General features: G+C 42.6%; 1 protein-coding gene and 1 pseudogene across 1 annotated transcript in view; both read right to left on the bottom strand.

The window, feature by feature from the left end:
• The window catches only part of arhgap17b (Rho GTPase activating protein 17b), a 58,540-nt gene that overhangs the window by 32,637 nt on the left and 4,221 nt on the right, over nucleotides 1-21,682 (bottom strand). Inside the window, exon 2 of the mRNA XM_028454866.1 lies at nucleotides 1,029-1,068. Coding sequence (XP_028310667.1) covers nucleotides 1,029-1,068 — 40 coding nt within the window. The remainder of the gene's footprint in view (nucleotides 1-1,028; nucleotides 1,069-21,682) is intronic.
• LOC114469105 (uncharacterized) lies at nucleotides 213-313 on the bottom strand (annotated as a pseudogene).

Here is a 21,682-nt window from a genome sequence, read left to right as displayed (position 1 = left end):
CACTCCACACTTAGTGGTGGTAAACTACTATTGTAGCCACAGCTGCCCTGGGGCAAACTGACGGAAGCGAGGCTGCCATAGTGCGCCATCGGCCCCTCCGACCACCACCGACACTCACTCACACACTACATTCATACTAGGCAATGTAGGTGAAGTGCCTTGCCCAAGGGCACAATGACAGATACCACTGGGTGACTGCCACCCCACTGTGGCACCTGGAATTCTCAGTGGTCTCCCATCCAACTACTAACCAGGCCCAGACCTGCTTATCTTCCGAGATCTAACGGGATCGGGCAATGACAGGCTGGTATGGTGCGTTTTTCTGTCATTCTGTGTTTGTTGTCTTGCTCGTTGTGAGGCATTTTGTGTATTTCTGTACTCCTTTGTATTTTTCCTGTAAAATATATGTTTTTTAGAGTCATAATGTGTATTTGTACTGCTATTTTGCATTCTTTAGAGTAACTTTTGTGCATTTCTGTTGTTGTTTTGCTTGATTGTTTGTACTGTGGGTTTGCGGAATAATTCTTCATGTTTTTCTTGTCGTTTTGTGTGCTTTTGTTGTCATTTTCTGTCATTTTGTATATTTTTCTGAGTAATTTAGTGTATTACTGTTGTTGTTTTGTTCATTTTTGTAGTAGTTTTGCATGTTTTTAGAGTATTTTCTGTGTTTTTCCTCTCGTCTTTTACTGTATTTTCCTGCAAAGTTGTAATTGTTTGTATTTTTTAATGAATTTGTGTATTTTTTTTTTACATTTACTTTGGGGGCAGTGTAAAATTAGACCCCGGGCCGTCAGTTGCCCATGTCTGTATTAAGGGAAGTTCATGGGCTTTTTGACCACTTCTGACTTTCAGAAAAATAGATCTCAATAGGGGTTAGTTTAGTACGCAGATGCTCAAAATATAATGTGTCAGTTTGCACTTCCTGCGCAAAGAAAACAGATGCCTATATTAAGCAGGCAATCATCAGTAATTACACTTATACCTCAACAAACTTGAACAGTAGAAGTTCATGAAATGAAAGTACTTACATGTAGAAGATCATCGCTCAGCACCTCAGTTTTTTCAGCCCTGCAGAGAAAAACCATAACCTCAGCATCAATAACACATATAGACTCATAATCAGTGCACCTTTAGCCATGCACAGCTCATGCATGGATAAAAGTGCACTAAAAAGGGCAACCCAGGCCAGGCTTCTGCACATTTGACAGTAAAAAGTTGTGCATTTTCTGGCTTGTGCAAGTGCAACTGTGCCGGTCTGCACAAGAAACACCTCTGGGATAAGAGTTTCTGTTAGAGATGTCACGATTCACTCAACTCCCGATACAATTCGATTCACGATACGATTCTCTCACGATTTATTTTACAAAATACGACTGTAGACAAATGATGACTGAAAAACATTCCATGATTTTTTTTCGGAAAAAAATAGAAAATACTGTATTATTTTCCTTTTTATTTTTCATTGTCGAAAGAATTCCTAATAAACTATTCAAAACAATACAATTTAACTAAAAATAAAATCTGAATGAAATAAATAAAGGAATAATACAAATGAAGAAGAAGCCTATTAAAATAAATTCTGGTTCTACAGTAAACAATGCAAAACTGAATAATAGTTATTTTTCTTTTTAAAAGTGCAAATGAAAATGTATTTTGTGCCTTAACAATTGGACTTTAAAAAAACAGTCATTGCACTGTATTTACATCAGATATTTGTTTGGACCAGCAGAGGACGCTGGTAACCCAATGGTCGGTTGGCATGCAACTATTCTAGCAGTGAAGAAGAGATGCTATGTGCTAGCAGACAGAGCTAATAAAAAAATATGACTTTCACAGATATTCATGTAATATTACACATATTATTTCGGTGCTAAAAAGGTAATGAATCATTTATTAACATGTTTAAGAGGAGAAGGCGAATCCGCCCGCCGCTTACGCTTCTGGACAAGAGAAGGATAAATATATAGCGCCCCATGCTGTTTAAAAAAGTACTGGGATTCAATTTTCAGAGTATCGATATGAACCATGATACCTATGAACTGATTTTTAACATCCCTAGTTTCTGTGCAGATTTTTATTTTGGAAAAATTATTGAGCCTGTCACTTCCTGTTTGTTTAAACAAACACAGTTCTAAAACAAAATCAGACATATGTGTGCACAAAATCCCTTCCCCTCGCACGTACTGGGGTTTCTAAGATTATAAAACACCCATCGAACTTATGTGTGAGCATGACTACTGGATTGTACCCACTATGCAGTGAACACCCAGTACAGGTTGCCAGTCACACAACTGACGCCTAAGCCCTTATTCTCTTTCTTTGATAATAATCACAAATAAAGGCATGATAACCTATTAGCTTGTTATTGGAGCACATTTAAATTCACTTTATTTGTTTTAAGTTTTAATCTTATTTTTTTTATTTTACAAAGAGACTTGCAACATGTTCCGTTTGCTGTGAAAGAGTGAAACCACCATCCAGCCTAACCTGTCCATATTTTGCATTGTTGGCCTGCAGCAAAAAACAACAGAGCCAAGGAAAGTCTGCAATCACTTGGAGAAACACACACAGCTAACCTAACATGTATATACGGGTATTAAAAAGATCTGAAAACACACTTCCTGTTGTGTCATGACTCATGCGCACATTCCTTGTTATGGCAACAAGAAAAAGGTGTGTGTTTGTGTTTGTGATGATGATGTGGATGGGAGTTGCCCAGAGGCCTGTTGATACACACACACGGCACTTTGTAGTGAATTCTGCGGAAATCATGATGCCATATCATCATCAGAGAACATGGAGCAATCAGGACATTTACCGTTTATGTGAGCTCCAAATCTCTCTCAGTGAGATCAAGTCTAGCCATGTCTAAGTTCAGAACTAATGTATTCTGACTGTAAAGAGTTTCATTTCATTTGTGTTGTCACCACAGGGAGCTCAAGGATGAGTTCACTTCACTAGTGTGGATTTAAATCTCACAGAGACCAATTAGTTCATACTCCTGTACCAGACATGACCTAATGAAGTGTTACCCTGGGATCCTCACATGAACTAACAGTTTTACCACCTTTAGAATAAACACATACTCCCAGTTTATTTAAAACCTTTCTTCAGCTTGAGGTAAACCCAGTGTAACCAGTAGGATATTCAAATTTCTGTCAATCTTCATTCTGGTCTGTTCTGTCCTTCCGCTCCACCAGAGGTGACAACTGTACTTAAGTAGTTCTTTCAGGTATCTGTACTTTACTTGAGTATTTGTTTTGTGGGCGACTTCTTACTTTTACTCCTTACTTTTTGAAAATGAGCATGTTACTTTTAAGACCTTTTAAGACCTTCAAAGATGACGTCACAACGTAAAGCTGGAGGAGAAGCTTGTGCTAGTTAACGTGCTAACATGGAGATGAAGCTAGTGCTAGTCAATGTGCTAACATGGAGGTGAAGCTAGTGCTAGTCAACGTGCCAACATGGAGGAGAATCTGGCGCTAATCAACGTACTAACATGGAGGTGAAGCTAGTGCTAGTCAATGTGCTAACATGGAGGTGAAGCTAGTGCTAGTCAACGTGCTAACATGGAGGTGAAGCTAGTGCTAGTCAACGTGCTAACATGGAGGTGAAGCTAGTGCTAGTCAACGTGCTAACATGGAGGAGAAGTCAAGTCAAGTTTTGGATTTGAAAATAAGGGAAATTTTCTGGCGCCCACAATTAGCCGTCCCACCCACCCAAACAAGCTCCAGTATCCCTTATATTTTAAGATAGGTGTACAAGAAATCTAAAATACCCACTTGTCAACCACTTACTGAATACAATTATGTGATTAGAATCTGGTAAGTCGACCTTTATTAACATTGAAATGCTGTGAACATTGTGAACTTGAATTATTATAGTTTTCTATATCGCCAAAATAGAAAACTCGATACATCTTTAATCTCGATATATCGCCCAGCCCTAATTCCTAAAGTATAAAACAGCCTAAATGAAAAACATAAATGTGTATATGAAGCACATGTGTTTATTTTATTTAATTACAGTTCATATACAAGTCAACACGTTGCATATTTACTGTTAACTTCACATTGCTTGTCTTTAAGTTAGACACTAACATTTTCATTTCATTATATATTTTATTTTAATTTCTCATGCTCACTCATGTGGTTCTCTGTTATTCACTAATGACTTATTAGACACATTTATTACAGACTTTACATTCTTTAACACTTTTTTTAAAGCAGTGTATATTTGTGGGGCTTGTGATTGATTGATTTTTCATGGTGACTTACGTGGTTCCTTCTGCTGTGGTAGATGTTAAAATTTCAGTTATTAATCTAACAGAATGTGTAACTGTTTCCCATCTGCTGCTCTTTATGAAGGAAAACGCTTTGTCCCATTTTACAACGTATTTACACGAGTTCTTTGTTTTTTTCGCTGGAACGTCTTCATTCATCATCTCTTTTCTGAGTTGTTTACGGGTTTGTTGCCGCTGTCGACATTAATCTCGCGAGAACTGCCACCAAGGCCATTTCAGGTATACGGGATGATGGCGGGAAAGAGGGGTACAATGCGGGAGCTTCCCGGCCAAAACGGGATACTTGACAAGTATGGTCTTATTATTGAAGGAACATTTAATGTACTTTTTTTTTACTTTTTTACTAAAGTACATTTAGTAGCATGTACTTTTAACTTTTACTCAAGTAAGGGAGCAGCTTCAATACTTTTACTAGTCATTTTTTATTCAAGTATCTATACTTTCACTTGAGTACTGAAGACTAGTACTTTTGCCATCTCTGAGCTCCACTGACCCCAACCTGGGCAGTCTAGTTCTGCTGGAGGTTTCTTCCTCTTCAGATATATCTCCTATTAATCACAGTTTAAAGATACTTGCTTATATTCCCTTTTACAATATAAATCAATGTTGAAGATACATATGTTTACCCTTTATTGTCACTTTTAACCTCTTTTCACCATATTTCATGCTTATTATTGCCAATTTAACCACATTCACCATTTGTCATGTCCATTGTTTTCCAGTTTAAATTAATTATTCTTACTAATTGTTCCAATATTGAACCTTAAGTTTAAACTCTTTTTACCACTTTTTCCATTTATTTTTGCCCACTCCAATTTGCAACCTTTAACCAATTTCTGTGGTACTTTTTAAAATCCCATTTCACCACCTTTTCCACCATTTTTGGTCACTTTTAACCCATTTTATTTCTGATTAAAACAAGGACTAACATCTTTAAGATGCTTATATACTATGGCACAAATATTAATAAACTTCCTGGACAAAATTGGATATAATTCAGATGAGTACATAAATGTGGTTATCACAGATTCATAGAACAATGGACCATCATTTTGCTGACTTTATGGATGGGCCCCAAAAATCTCTCCCCTTTATTCTCCCTTATAGATAGCCCTGTCTCCACATGACTATTCTTCAATGTTCATGTCTGTGTTCAACCACCTTCAAGTACAATGGGGGGGTCCCTGGTCTCTGGAACCTTTATTTTGGGGGTCACAGGCTGAAAAGGCTGAGAACCACTGATTTAGAGCATCTCCAAAACCATTTCCACAAACTAACTAATTAAATAACTACAGAGTTATGTGAGGTGAAGCTAATGCATCTAACCCAAAGGAGTCAGGATGTAAACTGCATCACAGTTCATGGTGTGATTCAGACTAGTAGCCATCCATCATGAGGTCACTTTAGAGCTACTGTCGATCAATGATAGGCAACTACAGCGGGCCACATGCGTTCCTCGATTTATATTTACATAAATATACATAAAATGCCTCCAAAAAACACACAATAAGGCAGAAAAAAATACACAAAATGACTTCAAAAGTACACCAGACATGCAGAAAATGGTTGTGATGTAAAAAAATGAACCACACTCTGAAGCATGCTTTAGCGGGGAAACAAATCAATGTATGCTATTCTTATAAATAATGAATTAGCATTGATTTGAGAGCAGCTTGGCTCTGTCCAGTAACTATTGCTCTAAGAATAGACTCTAGACTCCCTCTATCACCATGGCCCAGCCTGAGAGAAACCTCCAGAGAGCTGAAGAAAGAATTTCACTAAACCAACCGCTACTCTTTACTGAGTCAGCATGTAAACAACTGTCAGAGATAAACTGGATCAACAGCACCAAACAACAAACAAGGAGTATTTTCACAGTGAAATAAAGTGTCATTATTAACCTGAGTCATATCATTACTTAGGGCTGGGCGATATGGACCAAAACTCATATCTTGATAGTTTTTCACATAATGGCAGCATCCGATAAAAATCTCGATAATTTCAATTCAAATAAAGTTTTACAAGAAAGACAAGGCTAAAATAACAGGTTAAGTTAAAATTGGTAATAAAAAATAACTTGTGCGTGTATCACAAATACGGGAAACTAGCGGCCCCAAAAGTAAAGCACAAAATGACAACAAAAAATACAAATTACTACAAAAAACAAAATGTACAGAGAAATACACAAACAAACAACACAAATACTTATGACAACAAAATACACAAAAGGAGAAAAACATGCACAATGTGACAAAAAAAAAAAATACCCAATGAAAACCATACAAAAAACATACAAACGTAGAAATATGCAAAAGAACAACAAAAAGACACAAAAACTATTTTTTTAAAATGCGCAACGGGACTACAAAATACAAAAAAGAAAAAAAATATACAAAATAATAACAAAAGACATTAAAGGAGAACAAATACACATGGGTGTGTATATATATATATATATATCCTCCAAAAGTATTGGAACGGCAAGGTCAATTCCTTTGTTTTTGCTGTATACTGAAGACATTGGGGTTTCAGGTCAAAACATAACTATAAGACATAAGTTCAGAATTCCAGTTTAGATGTGTTAAACAACTGTGGACAGAGCACCTTTTGTTTGAACCCATCCACTTTTCAAGTGAGCAAAAGTATTGTGACTGATGGATGTTTCTAGTTCCTCAGGTGTTGCCTTTTAGATTGATTGTTTAAACGTTAAATAGTTCTTGTTTTTGGCTTTTGGTTTCAACTGCGTTTGCTGTTTAGCAAACATGAAAACCAGAGTCTATGGGAGAAAAGCAAACCATTTTGAAGCTGAGAGAAGAGGGAAAATCAATCAGAGCTATTGCACAAACATCGGGTATAGCCAATACAACAATTTGGTATATCCTGAAAAAGAAAGAAACTACTGGTGTACTGAGTAACAGACATTGAATCGGTCAGGCAAAGGTATCAACAGTAGTTGATGACAGAAACATTGTGAGAGCTGTGAAGAAACACCCAAAGACAACAGTCAGTGACATTACTGCCAACCTTCACAGGGCAAGGGTGAAGATATCACAATCCACTGTTTGAAGAAGACTTCAAGAGAAGAAATATAGAGGCCATACCGCAAGATGCAAACCACTCATTAGCAAAAAGAATCGGAAGGTCAGATTGGATTCTGCAAATACATACAGAGATGAGCCACAAATGTTTTGGAACAAAGTTCTATGGACTGATGGGACCAAGATGAACCTCAACCAAAGTGATGGAAAGGCCAAAGTATGGAGAAAGAAAGGCTCTGCTTATGATTCAAAACACACAAGCTCATCTGTGAAGCATGGTGGAGGTAATGTCATGGCTTGGGCTTGCATGGCTGATTCTGGAATGGGGTCACTAGTCTTTATTGATGATGTTACTCATGATGGTAGCAGCAGAATGATTTCTGAAGTCTACAAAACCATTTTGTCTGGCAATTTACAGAAAAATGCATCCAAACTAATTGGGAGAAGCTTCATCCTGCAAAAAGTCAATGACCCAAAACATACTGCCAACACAATAAAGGACTTCACCAGGGGGGAAAAGTGAAAGGTCTTAAACTGGCCAAGGCAATCACTGGACCTTAACCCACTAGAGCCTTTTACCTCCTGAAGAGGAGATTGAAGGGAGAAACCCCCAGAAACAGAGGTTGCAGTAAAGGGCTGGAAAAGCATTTCAAATGAAGAAAGAAACAGTCTGGTGAAGTCAATGGGTCGCAGGCTTGATGCAGTTATTGGAGGTAAGAGTTATGCAACCAAATATTAAATGTTATTCACTTTAAGTTAATTTAATAATATCTGTTCCAATACTTTTGGTCACTTGAAAAGTGGGTGGGTTCAAACAAAAGGCGCTCTGTCCTGAGTTGTTTTACACATCTAGATGTAAATACTATAAAATAAAAGCAAGAATTCTGAACTTTTGTCTTATATTCACGTTTTGATCTGAAACCCAAATGTCTTCAATATACAACAACAATGAAGGAATTGACCTTGCCGTTCCAATACTTTTGGAGGGGACTATATATATATATATATATATATATATATATATATATATATATATATATATATATATATAAACGATATTGTAATTTTCTATATCACTAAAATGAAAAACTTGATATATCTTGAATGTCGATATAACGCCCAGGCCTAATCATTATCGAGCACTGCAGACAAACGGTATTCACTAATTTACACACATTGCCCTGACAAGAGAATGATCTAACTTCCTCTTTTAGGAAAACACCCTCTAATGTTACTGTGAAACACTATCCACCCTGTACTGTCTGTCAAACAAGCTTTGAAACGCTTACTCCACAAAGCCAGTCTGCCCAGCCCTTCCACAGCAGACAAAAATCCACCAATCATCACAAACCCCCATTGGGGGGGTGATGCAGTGACAATGACTCACTGCTTTGTGTGTAGGATTGTCTCAGTGACAGCTGAGACAGCTCGATCTAAAATCTGATTTACTTTCCAGGATTTAAACTCGCAAATATAAATACATACAGTATGACAGATGAAAAATAGTACTTAGTAGTAGGGCGCCACGATTGTGACCAAAATTATTCACGATTATTTTTCATCACTATTGTAATCACAAGTATCATCACAATTATTTATTATTATAGGGAAAAATCTATTTACAGTGCAAAATTAAGCTTTAAAGTTCAATTATAATTCTAAAAAATCATTTAAAAAAATTAACCAGAGAATTTAAAATGTCACTCCATCCATCCATTTTCTTCCGCTTTATCCGGGGCCGGGTCACGGGGCAGCAGTTTCAGCAGAGATGCCCAGACCTCCTGATCCACGTACACCTCCTCCAGCCGTTCTGGAGGAACACCGATGCGACACCAGACCAGCTCAGACATAGTCCCTCCAGCGTGTCCTGGGCCTTCCATGAGGCCTCTTCCCAATAGAACATGAAAAAAATCAGCGCCAGCCCCTGCTGTGCAGCTCGTTACTTTGGCTCCGTACCTGTATCCTACTTTTTACTCCTATCTATTACTTTTAAACGTGTTCTTAATTTTTTCTTTCAAAGTGGACGACACATTGTGCATTTGTGCACATAGGAAGCCTACTTTTGTTGCACTTTTCCCTGGAGTTATGATGTTTTCGGCACTTTTGGGATCCGCGTCGAGGAACCTCCACAGCAACACAGGAGGTCCCATTGTTTACAAACGAGAGCAGCTCCTCAGACTCAAGGACTCCGCTTTCATGCATGGGGAGAGGCCGGTGATCCCCGTCGAGATACGCAGGAAACGCAGAGGCTGTAGAGGTGGACGCAAGCGGAGAAGATGGTAACCCTCTGTCATCTTGGGTAACGTGCGATCCATCGCAAATAAGATGGAGGAACTGACTGCGCTAACCCGCCATCAGAGGGCTTATCGGGAGTGCGGACTCGTGCTTCACGGAGACGTGGCTAAATGAGAATGTACCGGACTCTGTGGTTTCTCTGGATGGATTCAAACTCGCGCGCGCAGACCGGTGTGTGGAGGGGAGCGGAAAGAAGAAAGGCAGAGGAGTAGCTGTGTTTGTCAATGAAAGATGGTGCCACAGCAGCACGTCAAAAAACAGATATGCACCCGGGACCTGGAGATGATCGTTGTCAGCATAAGGCCGAAGTATCTACCGAGGGGGTTTTCGCACATGGTTGTGATGTGTTTGTACATTCCCCCCTCGGCTGACGCTGCGGCCTGCGAACGCATCCACACCCAGATCCAGATCATCCCCGTGCCCTGCTGCTCATCACTGGGGACTTTAATCATGCCTTTCTCTCCGCCACTATCCCCACATTCACACAGTATGTAAAGTGCCACACGAGGAACAAAAAGACCCTGGACTTACAGTATGCTAACGTGAAGAATGCTTACACCTCCGCCCCCCTCCCCCCGCTCGGACGCTTAGACCACAACCTGGTCCTACTGCGGCCGGAATACACACCCAAGGTGCAAAGGGAGCCAGCACAGAAGAGGTCCGTGAAAGTGTGGAGTGAAGAGGCAGATGAAAGACTGAGAGACTGTTTCCAAACCACAGACTGGAACGTGATCTGCAGCTCTCATGGAGACGACATCGATGCCCTGACCCACTGCATTACGGACTACATCAACTTCTGCGTGGACAACACTGTACCGACCCGGAAGTTACGGTGTTTCTCCAACAACCACCCCTGGGTGACCCCTGAGCTTAAAGCCCTCCTGAACTAGAAGAAAAGGGCTTTCCACTCAGGGGACAGAGAGGAGCAGAGGAGAGCCCAGCACGAGCTCCAGTGGAGGATCAGGAAGGCCAAGATGGACTATGGGGAGAAGCTGGAGCAGAAGCTGGCACAGGGCAACACGCGGGACATGTGGAGGGGACTGAGGAACATCTCCGGACATGGACAGTGTGACAGAGGGACAGCTGATGGAGACCAGTGCGGGGCGGATGAATTCAACAAACACTTCAACCGTTATGATTCTCCCCCCACTCCCTCTGCCCCCTCCCTGCTCACACCTCTTCACTCGCCTTCAGCCCAGTGGAAACTGCCCCCTCCCCTGACTACCTTCACCTGCCTCCAGCCCCCCTGCACCCACGTCTCCAGCCTCCACCATATGGACTTCCTTCAGCACCTGCCCCACCCCCGGCAGTTTACCCCAGTCCCCCCCTCACTCCCCCCTCTCCATGACACCGGACCAGGTGAGGAGAGAGCTGAGGCGACTGAAACAGAGGAAAGCTGCAGGACCAGACGGCATCAGCCCCAGGCTGCTGAGTACCTGTGCAGACCAGCTCTCTGAGGTCCTCAGCCACATCTACAACCTGAGCCTCAGCCTGGAGAAGGTCCCCGTCCTGTGGAAGACCGCCTGCGTGATCCCGGTTCCTAAAACAGCGCACGCCAGGGAACCGGCCCACTACAGACCTGTCGCCCTGACCTCCCACCTGATGAAGACCATGGAGAGGCTCATCCTCCCCCACCTCCGCTCTGAGGTGAGCTCCACCCTAGACCCACTGCAGTTTGCCTACAGGCCTAACGTTGGAGTCGAGAACGCTGTCATCTACCTGCTGGAGTGGGCGCTTACCCACCTGGAGCTCACCGGGGCTGACCGGTGAGCTCCAGACCGGCGCTGCTGCAGGGGAAGCTAGAGGACGCGGGAGTGGATGAACATCTCACTGCATGGACCATCGACTACCTCACAGACCGACCACAGTATGTGCGGCTGCGCAATGGTGAGTCTGAAGTGGTCGTCTGCAGCACTGGGGCCCCTCAGGGGACCGTCCTTTCACCGTTTCTCTTCACCATCTGCACATCAGACTTCACATACAACGCGGACAGCTGTCATCTGCAGAAGTTCTCCGACAACGCCGCCATTGTGGGCTGTGTGTCTAAGGGGAACGACCTGGAGTACCGGTCGGTGATCATAGACTTTGTGGACTGGTGTTAGCGCAACCACCTGTGCTTGAACACCAGTAAGACGAAGGAGATGGTGATCGACTTCAGGAGGAAGTCACTACCACATTCACCACTGAACATCCAGGGGGAGGACATCGAGGTGGTGGACAGCTTCAAGTACCTGGGTGTTCACCTCAACAATAAACTGGACTGGTCCCACAACACCAACGCCCTGTACAGGAAGGGCCAAAGTCGCCTCCACCTTCTGAGGAGACTGAGATCCTTCGGAGTGAGCAGGCCTCTGCTCAGGACTTTTTATGACTCTGTGGTAACCTCTGCCATCCACTACGCTGCCGTGTGCTGGGCCCCGGGAAGCACAGAGCGGGACAAGAACAGACTGAACAAGCTGGTCAGGAGGGCCAGCTCCATCCTGGGCTGTCCCCTGGACTCTGTAGAGAAGGTGAGGGACAGGAGGGTATTAGCTAAGCTCACCTCCATCATGGACAACACCTCCCACCCACTGCACGGGACTGTGGAGGAGCTGAGCAGCTCTATCAGTGGCAGACTGAGACACCCTCAGTGCAAGAAGGAGCGCTACCGCAAGGCCTTCATCCCCACTGCTGTCAGACTGTACAACAAGACCCAAAAGTAACATGTGCAATAACCCCCCTTTGCAAAACTACGTGCAATAATCTCTATCAGCGCCACTTTATTATTCTATTTGTATTTATTCTTATTTCCAAATTGTTATAACTCCATATGTTTGCTTTTACTCATTGTACATAAGATGCCTCTTTTTACAATTTAACTGTCTGCACTTTTCTGGTCTATTCTGCACGCCCTGAGTGATTTTGCCAAATGTAACAAGTGAATTTCTCCATTGTGAGATTAATAAAGGATAAAGGATATCTTATCTTATGACTGAAACACCTCCCGAGGGAGGCAACCAGGAGGCATCCAAAACAGATGCCCGAGCCACCTCAGCTGGCTCCTTTCAACGTGAAGGAGCAGCGACTCTACTCTGAGCTCCTCCCGGGTGACTGAGCTTCTCACCCTGCGAAGGAAACTAATTTCGGCCGCCTATATCTGCGATCTTGTCCTTTCCGTCATTACCCAAATCTCATGATCATAGGTGAGGGTAGGAACGTAGATCGATCGGTAAATTGAGAGCGTTGCCCCCTGACTCAGCTCCCTCATCACCACAACAGTCTGATACAGCAACCGCATCACTGCTGACGCCGCATCGATCCGTCTATCGATCTCACGCTCCATCCGTCCCTCACTCGTGAACAAGACCCTGAGATACTTGAACTCCTCCACTTAAGGCAAGGACTCTCCGGAATGAGGAAGCTACCTTTTCCCTGTGGAGAACCATGGCCTCAGATTTGAAGGTGCTGATCCTCATTCCGGCCACTTCACACTTGGCTGCAAACCGCCCGAGTGCAAGCTGAAGGTCCTGATTTGATGAAGCCAACAGATCAACATCATTTGCAAACAGCAGAGATGAGATCCTGATGTACCCAAATCAGACTCCCTCTGGTCCCTGGCTGCGCCTAGAAATTCTGTCCATAGGGATGTCCCGATACAACTTTTACATTTCCGATATGATCCCGATACTGCAGCCTTGCACATCGGCCGATACCGATATTGATCCGATATTAACATGAATCATGCATACTTCATTTTTTAAATTGAATTAAATTTTTTTAATTCTTTAATAAAATAAAATAATTACTTATTTCGTAGTATGAAATGTTAGCAAAGGCTTGATCAAGTGATGACACGCAAACTGAGAACAGTATTCAGCAACAGTAGGTATGAGAAAAACTGACCCATTTATTATTCATCAATGTTAACCTTAAACAAAATATCTGCATTATTCTACAATTTAATAAAATAACTAAAAAATAAATTATAAGACCCTGAAAAATAACCTAAATAAATCCAATAAGCTTTGGGGGACTGCTTAAAGTGGCTCACTATTTTTCTCCCTTTGGCTAGTGCATCACTTACAGCTCGCTGTGCCAAACCCCTTCGTGGACTACAAGCTGAAGACTGTGCAAAACATCCTAAGCTTGGCACACCCAGCTGATCTATCACCTTTCTCATATTAGCAGCATGGTCTCTTAAAACGACATGGACCTTATTTTTGTCAATCTTCCAGTCACACAGCATCTCCTCCATGGCATTTGTGATTGCATCAGCAGTGTGTGAAGTCAGCGTCTACCCAGTGCACAGCTGGACTCAATAAGGACAGTTGTAGGGCCCTATAAAATCCATTTTATTTTTTTCCAAATTCCAATTTTTCCACTTTAATTTCTTTAAATTCCGGTTTTTTTTTTAGAAATATTTATCATTTTTTAAAGAAAATATTAGTTTTTAACTCCTGTGAGGAAACAAAATAAAAAATAATAAATTTGAAAAAAATTAATTAATTAAACAAAAATGTATGTCAAAAAAAAAGTACACACAATTAAAAGGTAGATATAAGTTGTAGTGTCATGGATTATTCTGATTTCTCCTTTTTAATTATTTATATGTCATATAAAGATGTATGAGAACAGCATTAATGTCACCTGATTTCCTCTCAGGGATCAATGGTTTACTGAATCTGAGCAGGTTTAATGATTAAGTTCTGATCAACCTAGTTTAAATTAACCTAATTTAAATTATCCTATCTTCTGTGTAATGTGGAATTTGACGTTGACTAGATGTTGCACTTTGTGTCATGGACATGTGTAGGTGCAGACCCAAATGCAGGGACGGAGGCGGAGCTCAGGTGCATTATTCCAATATTTATTGTTCCTCAAGGCATTGTCAGACAAGCAGGGATTCGGTACACAGGTGGTCAGTCCAGGGAGGCAGAGGTAATCAAAAACACAAAAAGGCAAACCAAGAACACAGAGCGAGGGTAAGAATGTCCAAATGCAGGGGAAAAACACTGTCAATCCAGAAATTACTGCCATGAAACCGAGCCCAAATCACAGGTGAAAACATAGTAGAAGAACCACAGTAAATGCCCCAGCACTGACCTGAAGCAAAGCCTCCCCATTTATACCCAGCAGTTAATCAGTTGCAGCTGGAGACCAATCAGCAGGAGAAGGCTGTTGGGAGGAAGGCCAAGATTTCCTGCCTGCCCTCCAAAATAAAAACCCCATCCTGACACTTAGTTACTTTTGTCCCCCATAGTCAGGATGAAAGTAACACCATGCAATATACTGAAATTAAAAAACAAAAGAAAACAAAACGTCTTTTTTAGGAAAACAACAAAACAAAACAATGTTCTGGCTAATAAGCCATGTACTCTCTAAATAGAAAAAAATATTACATTTTTCTTTGCTTAATTTAAAAAAAAAAAAAAAAAAAAATCAATTAAGTATAAACTTTGATCGTTTTCATTATTGTGTATACTTTTTCATTAATTCATTATTTCAACATGCATTTTACTGTAGCTCTTATGAGATGTAACATTCTAATAACGTTGCTCCAACTGACTTTTATTTTGTAAAGCGGAAGTTCCCACTGAAATGGTTGCACTTGAGGTAGCTTGCTTACTGTGAATGTGAACCGAAAAGATACAAACAAAAAGCTGGAATAAAAAGACCTAAAGGACAGCACGGACTGAGTTATTCTTAGTTAGCCAGGCATAACAGTTCTAACACGGAGCAGGTGAAGATGATTAAAGCTGATCACTTTCTCACGGAGCGCTGTTGCGCTACACAAAACACGGACAAAGCTTCACAGGCACAGCCAAGTTAAACTGGCACTAGAGGTTCTATATTTAGGAGTCAGTGATGATTTGCGTTGTTTTAGAGGGTGTTTGTGGTTGTTTAAGATGAGTTTAATGCAACCAGGACAGGAGGAGAGAGGGTGGTGCAATAAGCAGAAATAAGCAGTCCCTGGAAACATTTCCCCATAAAAAACGTTCTTTGCACCACGGTGACGGCATTTCATGCCATATTTGTCCATTTCCACATTTAAACGTCTTCATTGGTCGATTCCGTGATTCCGTTAATGCAGATTTTATAGGACCCTACAGTGGTGGATGGTCTGAGCTCCAGATGTCAATGGTGAAGCTAACAACTTTAGCTTTCTCCACATGTGCGGCAATACACTTTTTAACTTATTTATGCATCTGGGGGATCATTTTGTCAACAAGGTAGTGGCGGCTAGGAATAATGTAGCGAGGCTCGAGGTACTCATATAAGTGTTTAAACTTTAAACCCAACATTACTCACCACCGACAGGGGCTGGTCATCGAGCACAATATACTGGGCTATCTTTTCTGATATAGCCAGTGGCTTTTTGCCGTACCGTGAGAGTTTGTCACGCATTGCAAATGCTTCGGCCAGCGTTGGTTAAGTGAAGGAGCCAGAGGTTTGTTGTTTCTTTGCCTCGGTGGTCTTGCAAAAATCCTCCCGCTGTTTCAAATGCTGCTGCTTCAAATGCGCGATGAGGTTGGTCGTATTAAACTTTGCGGGTTGTGTGCCACCACGGGAAACTTGTGCATGACAAGTGTTGCACTCAGCTGCAACGTCTTTGTTTGAGTTTATGGTAAAATATTCCTACACGGCCGACATCACTTCTCCTTCTCCCAGTAACGCCACACACACGTTGTTGATATGATGATGTGGGATCTGACCAAGAGTGTGAAGGCCTATTGCTGCATTGTCACCACCTATTTTGTTAAAGTGTGAACCACAGTCATCTATGGATATACAGTGCCTCTCAAAAGTACTAATACACCTTGAACTTTTGCACATTTTGTCAGGTTTGTCAACTGTGAAGTGAAAGTAAAATGATACATGATTCTGTTATTATTTTAAAAACAGAAAAGTGAAAAGTAGGGCGTGCACGAGTATTCATACAGCTTTTTTCTGAGTGCATTAAATTGCCTTTAAAACATTCATAATGACTGCTGAATGTTCACACCTTGCCCTAATGATTATATAGAGGCTACCTGTGTGTAATCTACTCTCAGTATAAATACAGCTGTTCTGTGAGGGCCTCAGAGCTATGGTCGGAGTGTATTGGTCACTAAACATCATGAAGGCCAAGGAGCACACCAGAGAGGTCAGGGATAAAGTTGTGGAGAAGTTTAAAGCAGCGTTAAGTTATACCAAGATTTCCCAAGATTTTAACATCTCACGGAGCACTGTTCAATCCATCATTCAGAAATGGAAAGAATATGGCAGCACTGCAAGCTTACCAAGACACGGCCGTCCACCTAAACTAACAGATCTAACAAGGAGAGCACTGGTCAGAAAGGCAACCAAGTGCCACAAGATGACTCTGGAGGAGCTGCGAAGTACAGTCGCTGAGCTGGGAGAATCTGTACATGGGAAAACTACCAGTCGTACTCTACACAAATCTGGCCTTTATGGACAAGTGGCAAGAAGAAAGCCATTATTGAAAGGAGGCCATAAGAAATCCCGTTTGGAGTTTGCCAGAAGTCATATGGGGGACACAGCTACCATGTCAGATGAGACCAAATGCAAAACATTTTGTATGGCACCAACTTAACACTGCTCATCGTCCTGAGTGCACCATCCCCAGTGTCAAATATGGTAGGGGGAGCATCATGCTATGGGGCTGCTTTTCTTCAGCAGGGACTGGGAAGATTGTAAGAATAGCTGGGAAGATGGATGTAGCCAAATTCAGGGACATTTTGGAGGAAAACCTGCTCGAGTCAGCAAGAAAATTGAGGCTGGGGTGAAGATTCACCTTCCAGCAGGACAATGACCCTAAACACAAAGCTAAATCTACAATGGAATGGTTTAAAACAAAACATATTCATGTGTTAGAATAGCCCAGTCAAAGTCCTGAGGGGTATTCCATAAAGCGGGTTATGTTCACACTCTGAGTATGTTCACGCTCAAATGAGGGAAACTCTGAGTATCCCATTCCTAAACGCGAGGTATGTTCTTCTCTGAGTATGTTACCATGGCAACATTGTCCGTGAAATAAACCTGGTCGCTGGCAGGTTTTATCAAAGAAACCCTGGGTTTCTACCTGGCTCCGCCCACCTGAACACCATTTCTGAACACTTTAATGAACCTTAACTCTTCTCTGAATCACATGAGTAACGTTACACACCACAGACGTGCTCACATCATTACTAGTGTTGTGTTGCTTTACTTTTTTTTTTTTTTTTGTGTGTGTGCAAACGGTAGTTTTCTTTATAACATTGTGGATGTAGGTTGAGGTTGATCTGCATTAAAACATCTGCTGACGTCTGTAGTAAAGTTCCCTGAATACAAACCTGTGGATAATATAAAGAAGGAGACGATAATTTAAATGAATCCACTTTTAAGGCTCGATTGTTGTTTTATATTGTTATACAGTTAAAGGGGTGGGTTGCGGGTTCGCGTCCCGCTTCAGTGTTTTTTTGTGACATTTTTTAGGACGTTGAATGACTCCGGCGACAATATTACATAAAAAAATCAATATAAATGATGCAATATCAAGCGGCATTTACTGTTTTAATATCCAGTGTAACTGGAGGGCTCTCTATGCAGCCATCCTATGCTGCTGACACATCTCCTCAGACACATTTTATTCATATTATTACCCGCTCGTCACATCACTGAAGCAATAAAGTGAAGCGACCAAAAAGTGTGACTAATTACGGATGATTTAAGCCACTATAATCACTGAAGACTGAACACACCTTTAGAACAGGCTCATATTCCTCAAACACCGGCTTATTTCACCCATTGGGGTAAATAAATCACTATTTTCCAGGTGGTTGCCATGGCAGCTCGACTCATCTTCGATCCATTGATGATGGCTTTTTATCGCACGCGTGCACGTAAGTAACCCAAGGTTTACATACTCAGGGTTGATTGACCCACTTCATACCAGCTGTAATGGAATCCGATACCCAGAGTTTCCCATCGCGGGGTATGTTGACCCAGAGTTTATGGATAGACTCAGAGTTTGTTAACCTTCCTTTATGGAATACCCCTCAGACCTAAATCCAATAGAAAATCTGTGGAAAGACCTGAAAACTGCTGTTCACAAATGCTCTCCATCTAATTTGAAAGAGCTTGAGTTGTTTTGTAAAGAGGAATGGGCTAAACTTCCTGTCTCTAGATGTGCAAATTTTGTAGAGTCATACCCCAAAATACTTGCTGCTGTTATTGCGGCAAAAGGGGTTTCAACAAAGTATTAACTCATGCTGTATGAATACTTGTGCATGCCCAACTTTTCGGTTTTTTATTTTTTGAAAAATAACAGAATCATGTATCATTTTGCTTTCACTTCACAGTTGTCTGTTACTTGTGTGTGAGCTTTCAATAAAAAATTCAAAATAATTATTATGGTTGTAAATGTGACAAAATGTGCAAAAGTTCAAGGTGTATTTTTATTTATTTATTTATTTATTTATTTATTTATAAACCGGAGCATTCGTGTGATTTTAGATGCAGACCGATAAAATCCAATATTCGTTTTCTCGATATCGGACCGATATCCGATATCAATACATCCTTACATAAAAAAGTAATTAACAGAACAGGTGACAAAGGGCACCAACATGCACTGGAAACAGGTCTGACTTACTGCCGGCAATGCGAACCAGACTCCTGCTGCAGTCATACAGGGAATGGACAGCCTTTAGCAGAGGACCCCAGACCCCATACTCCCAGAGCACGCCCCACAGGGCACCACGAGGGACAAGGTCGAACGCCTTCACCAGGTTCACAAAGCACTCGTGGACTGGTTGGGTGAACTCCCACGAACCCTCAAGCACTTGATGAAGGGTATAGAGCTGGTCCAGTGTGCCGCGACCGGGATGAAAACCGCATTGTTCCTCCTGAATCCGAGGTTTATCGGCCGGATCCTCCTCTCCAGCACCCTGAAGTAGACCTTACCGGGGAGGCTGAGGAGTGTGATCACTCTGTAGTTGGAGCACACCCTCCGATCCCCCTTCTTAAAGAGAGGGACCACCCCCCCCCGGTCTACCAATCCAGAGGCACTGTCCCCGACTGCCACGTGATGTTGCAGAGACGTGTCAACCAAGACAGTCCTGCAACATCCAGAGACTTAAGGTACCCAGGACAAATCTCATCCACCCCCGGAGCCTTGCCCCCGAGGAGCTTTCCAACCACCTTGGTGACTTAAGCCCGAGTGATGGGCGAGTCCGCCTCTGAGTCCCCAGCCTCTGCTTCCTCGTCGGAAGACGTGACAGTGGGATTGAGGAGTCCCTCATAGCACTCCTTCCACCGCCCGACAACATCCCCAGTTGAGGTCAGCAGCTCCCCCCCTGCATTGTAAACAGTGTTGGTGAAGCACAGCTTCCCCCTCCTGAGGCGCCAGACGGTTTGCCAGAATCTCTTCAAGGCCGACCAATAGTCCTCCTCCATGGTTTCTGCGAACTCCTCCCAGGCCCGAGTTTTTGGCTCTACGACCGCGATGGCTGCAGCACAGTTGGCCTGCCGGTGCCTCTCAGCTGCCTCCGGGGTCCTACCAGACAACAAGGCCAGGTAGGCCTCCTTCTTCAGGTTGACGGCATCCCTTACTTTTAGGTGCCACCACCAGGTTCGGGGATTGCCGCCGCGACAGGCACCAGAGACTTTACGGCCACAGCTGCGAACGACCACATCGACAATGGAGGAGGAGAACATGGTCCACTCGGGCTCCATGTCTCCAACCTCCCTCTGGATCTGGGAGAAGCTCATCTGGAGGTGGGAACTGAAGACCCCACTGACAGGGGGATCCACCAGAAGTTCCCAACTGACCCTTACAACACATTTGGGCCTGCCAGGTCTGACCGGCTTCCTCCTCTGCCAGCGGATCCAGCTCACCACCTGGTGGTGATCGGTTGACAGCTCAGCTCCTCTCTTCACCCGAGTGTCCGAGACATGTGGCCGGAGATCAGATGATACAACTACAAAGTCGATCATCGACCTCCGGCCTAGAGTGTCCTGGTGCCACGTGCACTTATGGACACCATTGAGCTCGAACATGGTGTTCGTTATGGACAAACTGTAACTAGCACAGAAGTCCAATAACAGAACACAACTCGGGTTCAGATCGGAGAGACCTGTCCCCAACCCGAAGGCGTAGCCTTTCGTTCGCTGGGATGAACTCCAACACTTGGCGACTGAACGGGGGGCAATAAGCAAGCCCACGCCAGAGAAGTAGAGCATTCAGCCTTTCTCCAGGAGTTGGGATCCGGAGCCCAAGCTGTGCGTGGAGGTGAGTCCGACTATATCTAGCCAGTACCTCTCAACCTCCCGCACAAGCTCAGGCTCCTTCCCCCCCAGCGAGGTGACGTTCCACCTCCCAACAGCCAGAAGCTGTTAATGCGGACCGGGCCGCTGAGGCACTCCCCCTGGACCGCCACCCAGTCCTAGCTGCACCCGACCACTACAGATCCCTCTGCGGGTGGTGGGACATCATGAGCTTTGACCCGTACCAATCTTTTTACTGGTAGGTTTGGTGCAATTAAATAAAATATTCCACTTGCGATGAGCTTTTCATAAATGTAAGCATCAAACTTGTACGATAAATATTCATAGAGATTTGGAAAAATGTTGACACTTGATGCAACCTTGACCTTGACATTTTAGCTCAAAAAAGGTAAACTGCACATCCTTGACATTGCCTCTGTAAGATGACATATTTGTCATTAGTGCTGCATTAATAGCCTCGGAGTATTTCCAGGACAAAGGAGTTGCGGAACAAGAATAATAAGAACTCCAATGATTACAATGTCTCAACGAATATTTATTGTACAAGTTTGATGTTTACTTTTTACCTTCAAATCTATGCAAAAAAACTTTTCAACCTTTAACATGTTCAGATATTACAGTTAATTCTAGGTTAAATGCTACTGTAATGCTAGATTAGTGCTCATACTATGCTAATGCTAAAGCTAGCTCATGCTAAGTTAATGCTAGGTTAATACTAAGCGAATGCAATGCTAATGTTAAGCTAATGCGGGATAGCACCAGCATCCTCACTTGCAGTTTCTTCATGAAATGCAAATAT

Source organism: Gouania willdenowi, chromosome 8 (genome assembly GCF_900634775.1).
Source record: "Gouania willdenowi chromosome 8, fGouWil2.1, whole genome shotgun sequence".
Taxonomy (NCBI): domain Eukaryota; kingdom Metazoa; phylum Chordata; class Actinopteri; order Blenniiformes; family Gobiesocidae; genus Gouania; species Gouania willdenowi.
The sequence above is the reverse complement of the archived record's forward strand: the minus strand, read 5'-3'. Positions and strand labels throughout refer to the sequence as shown.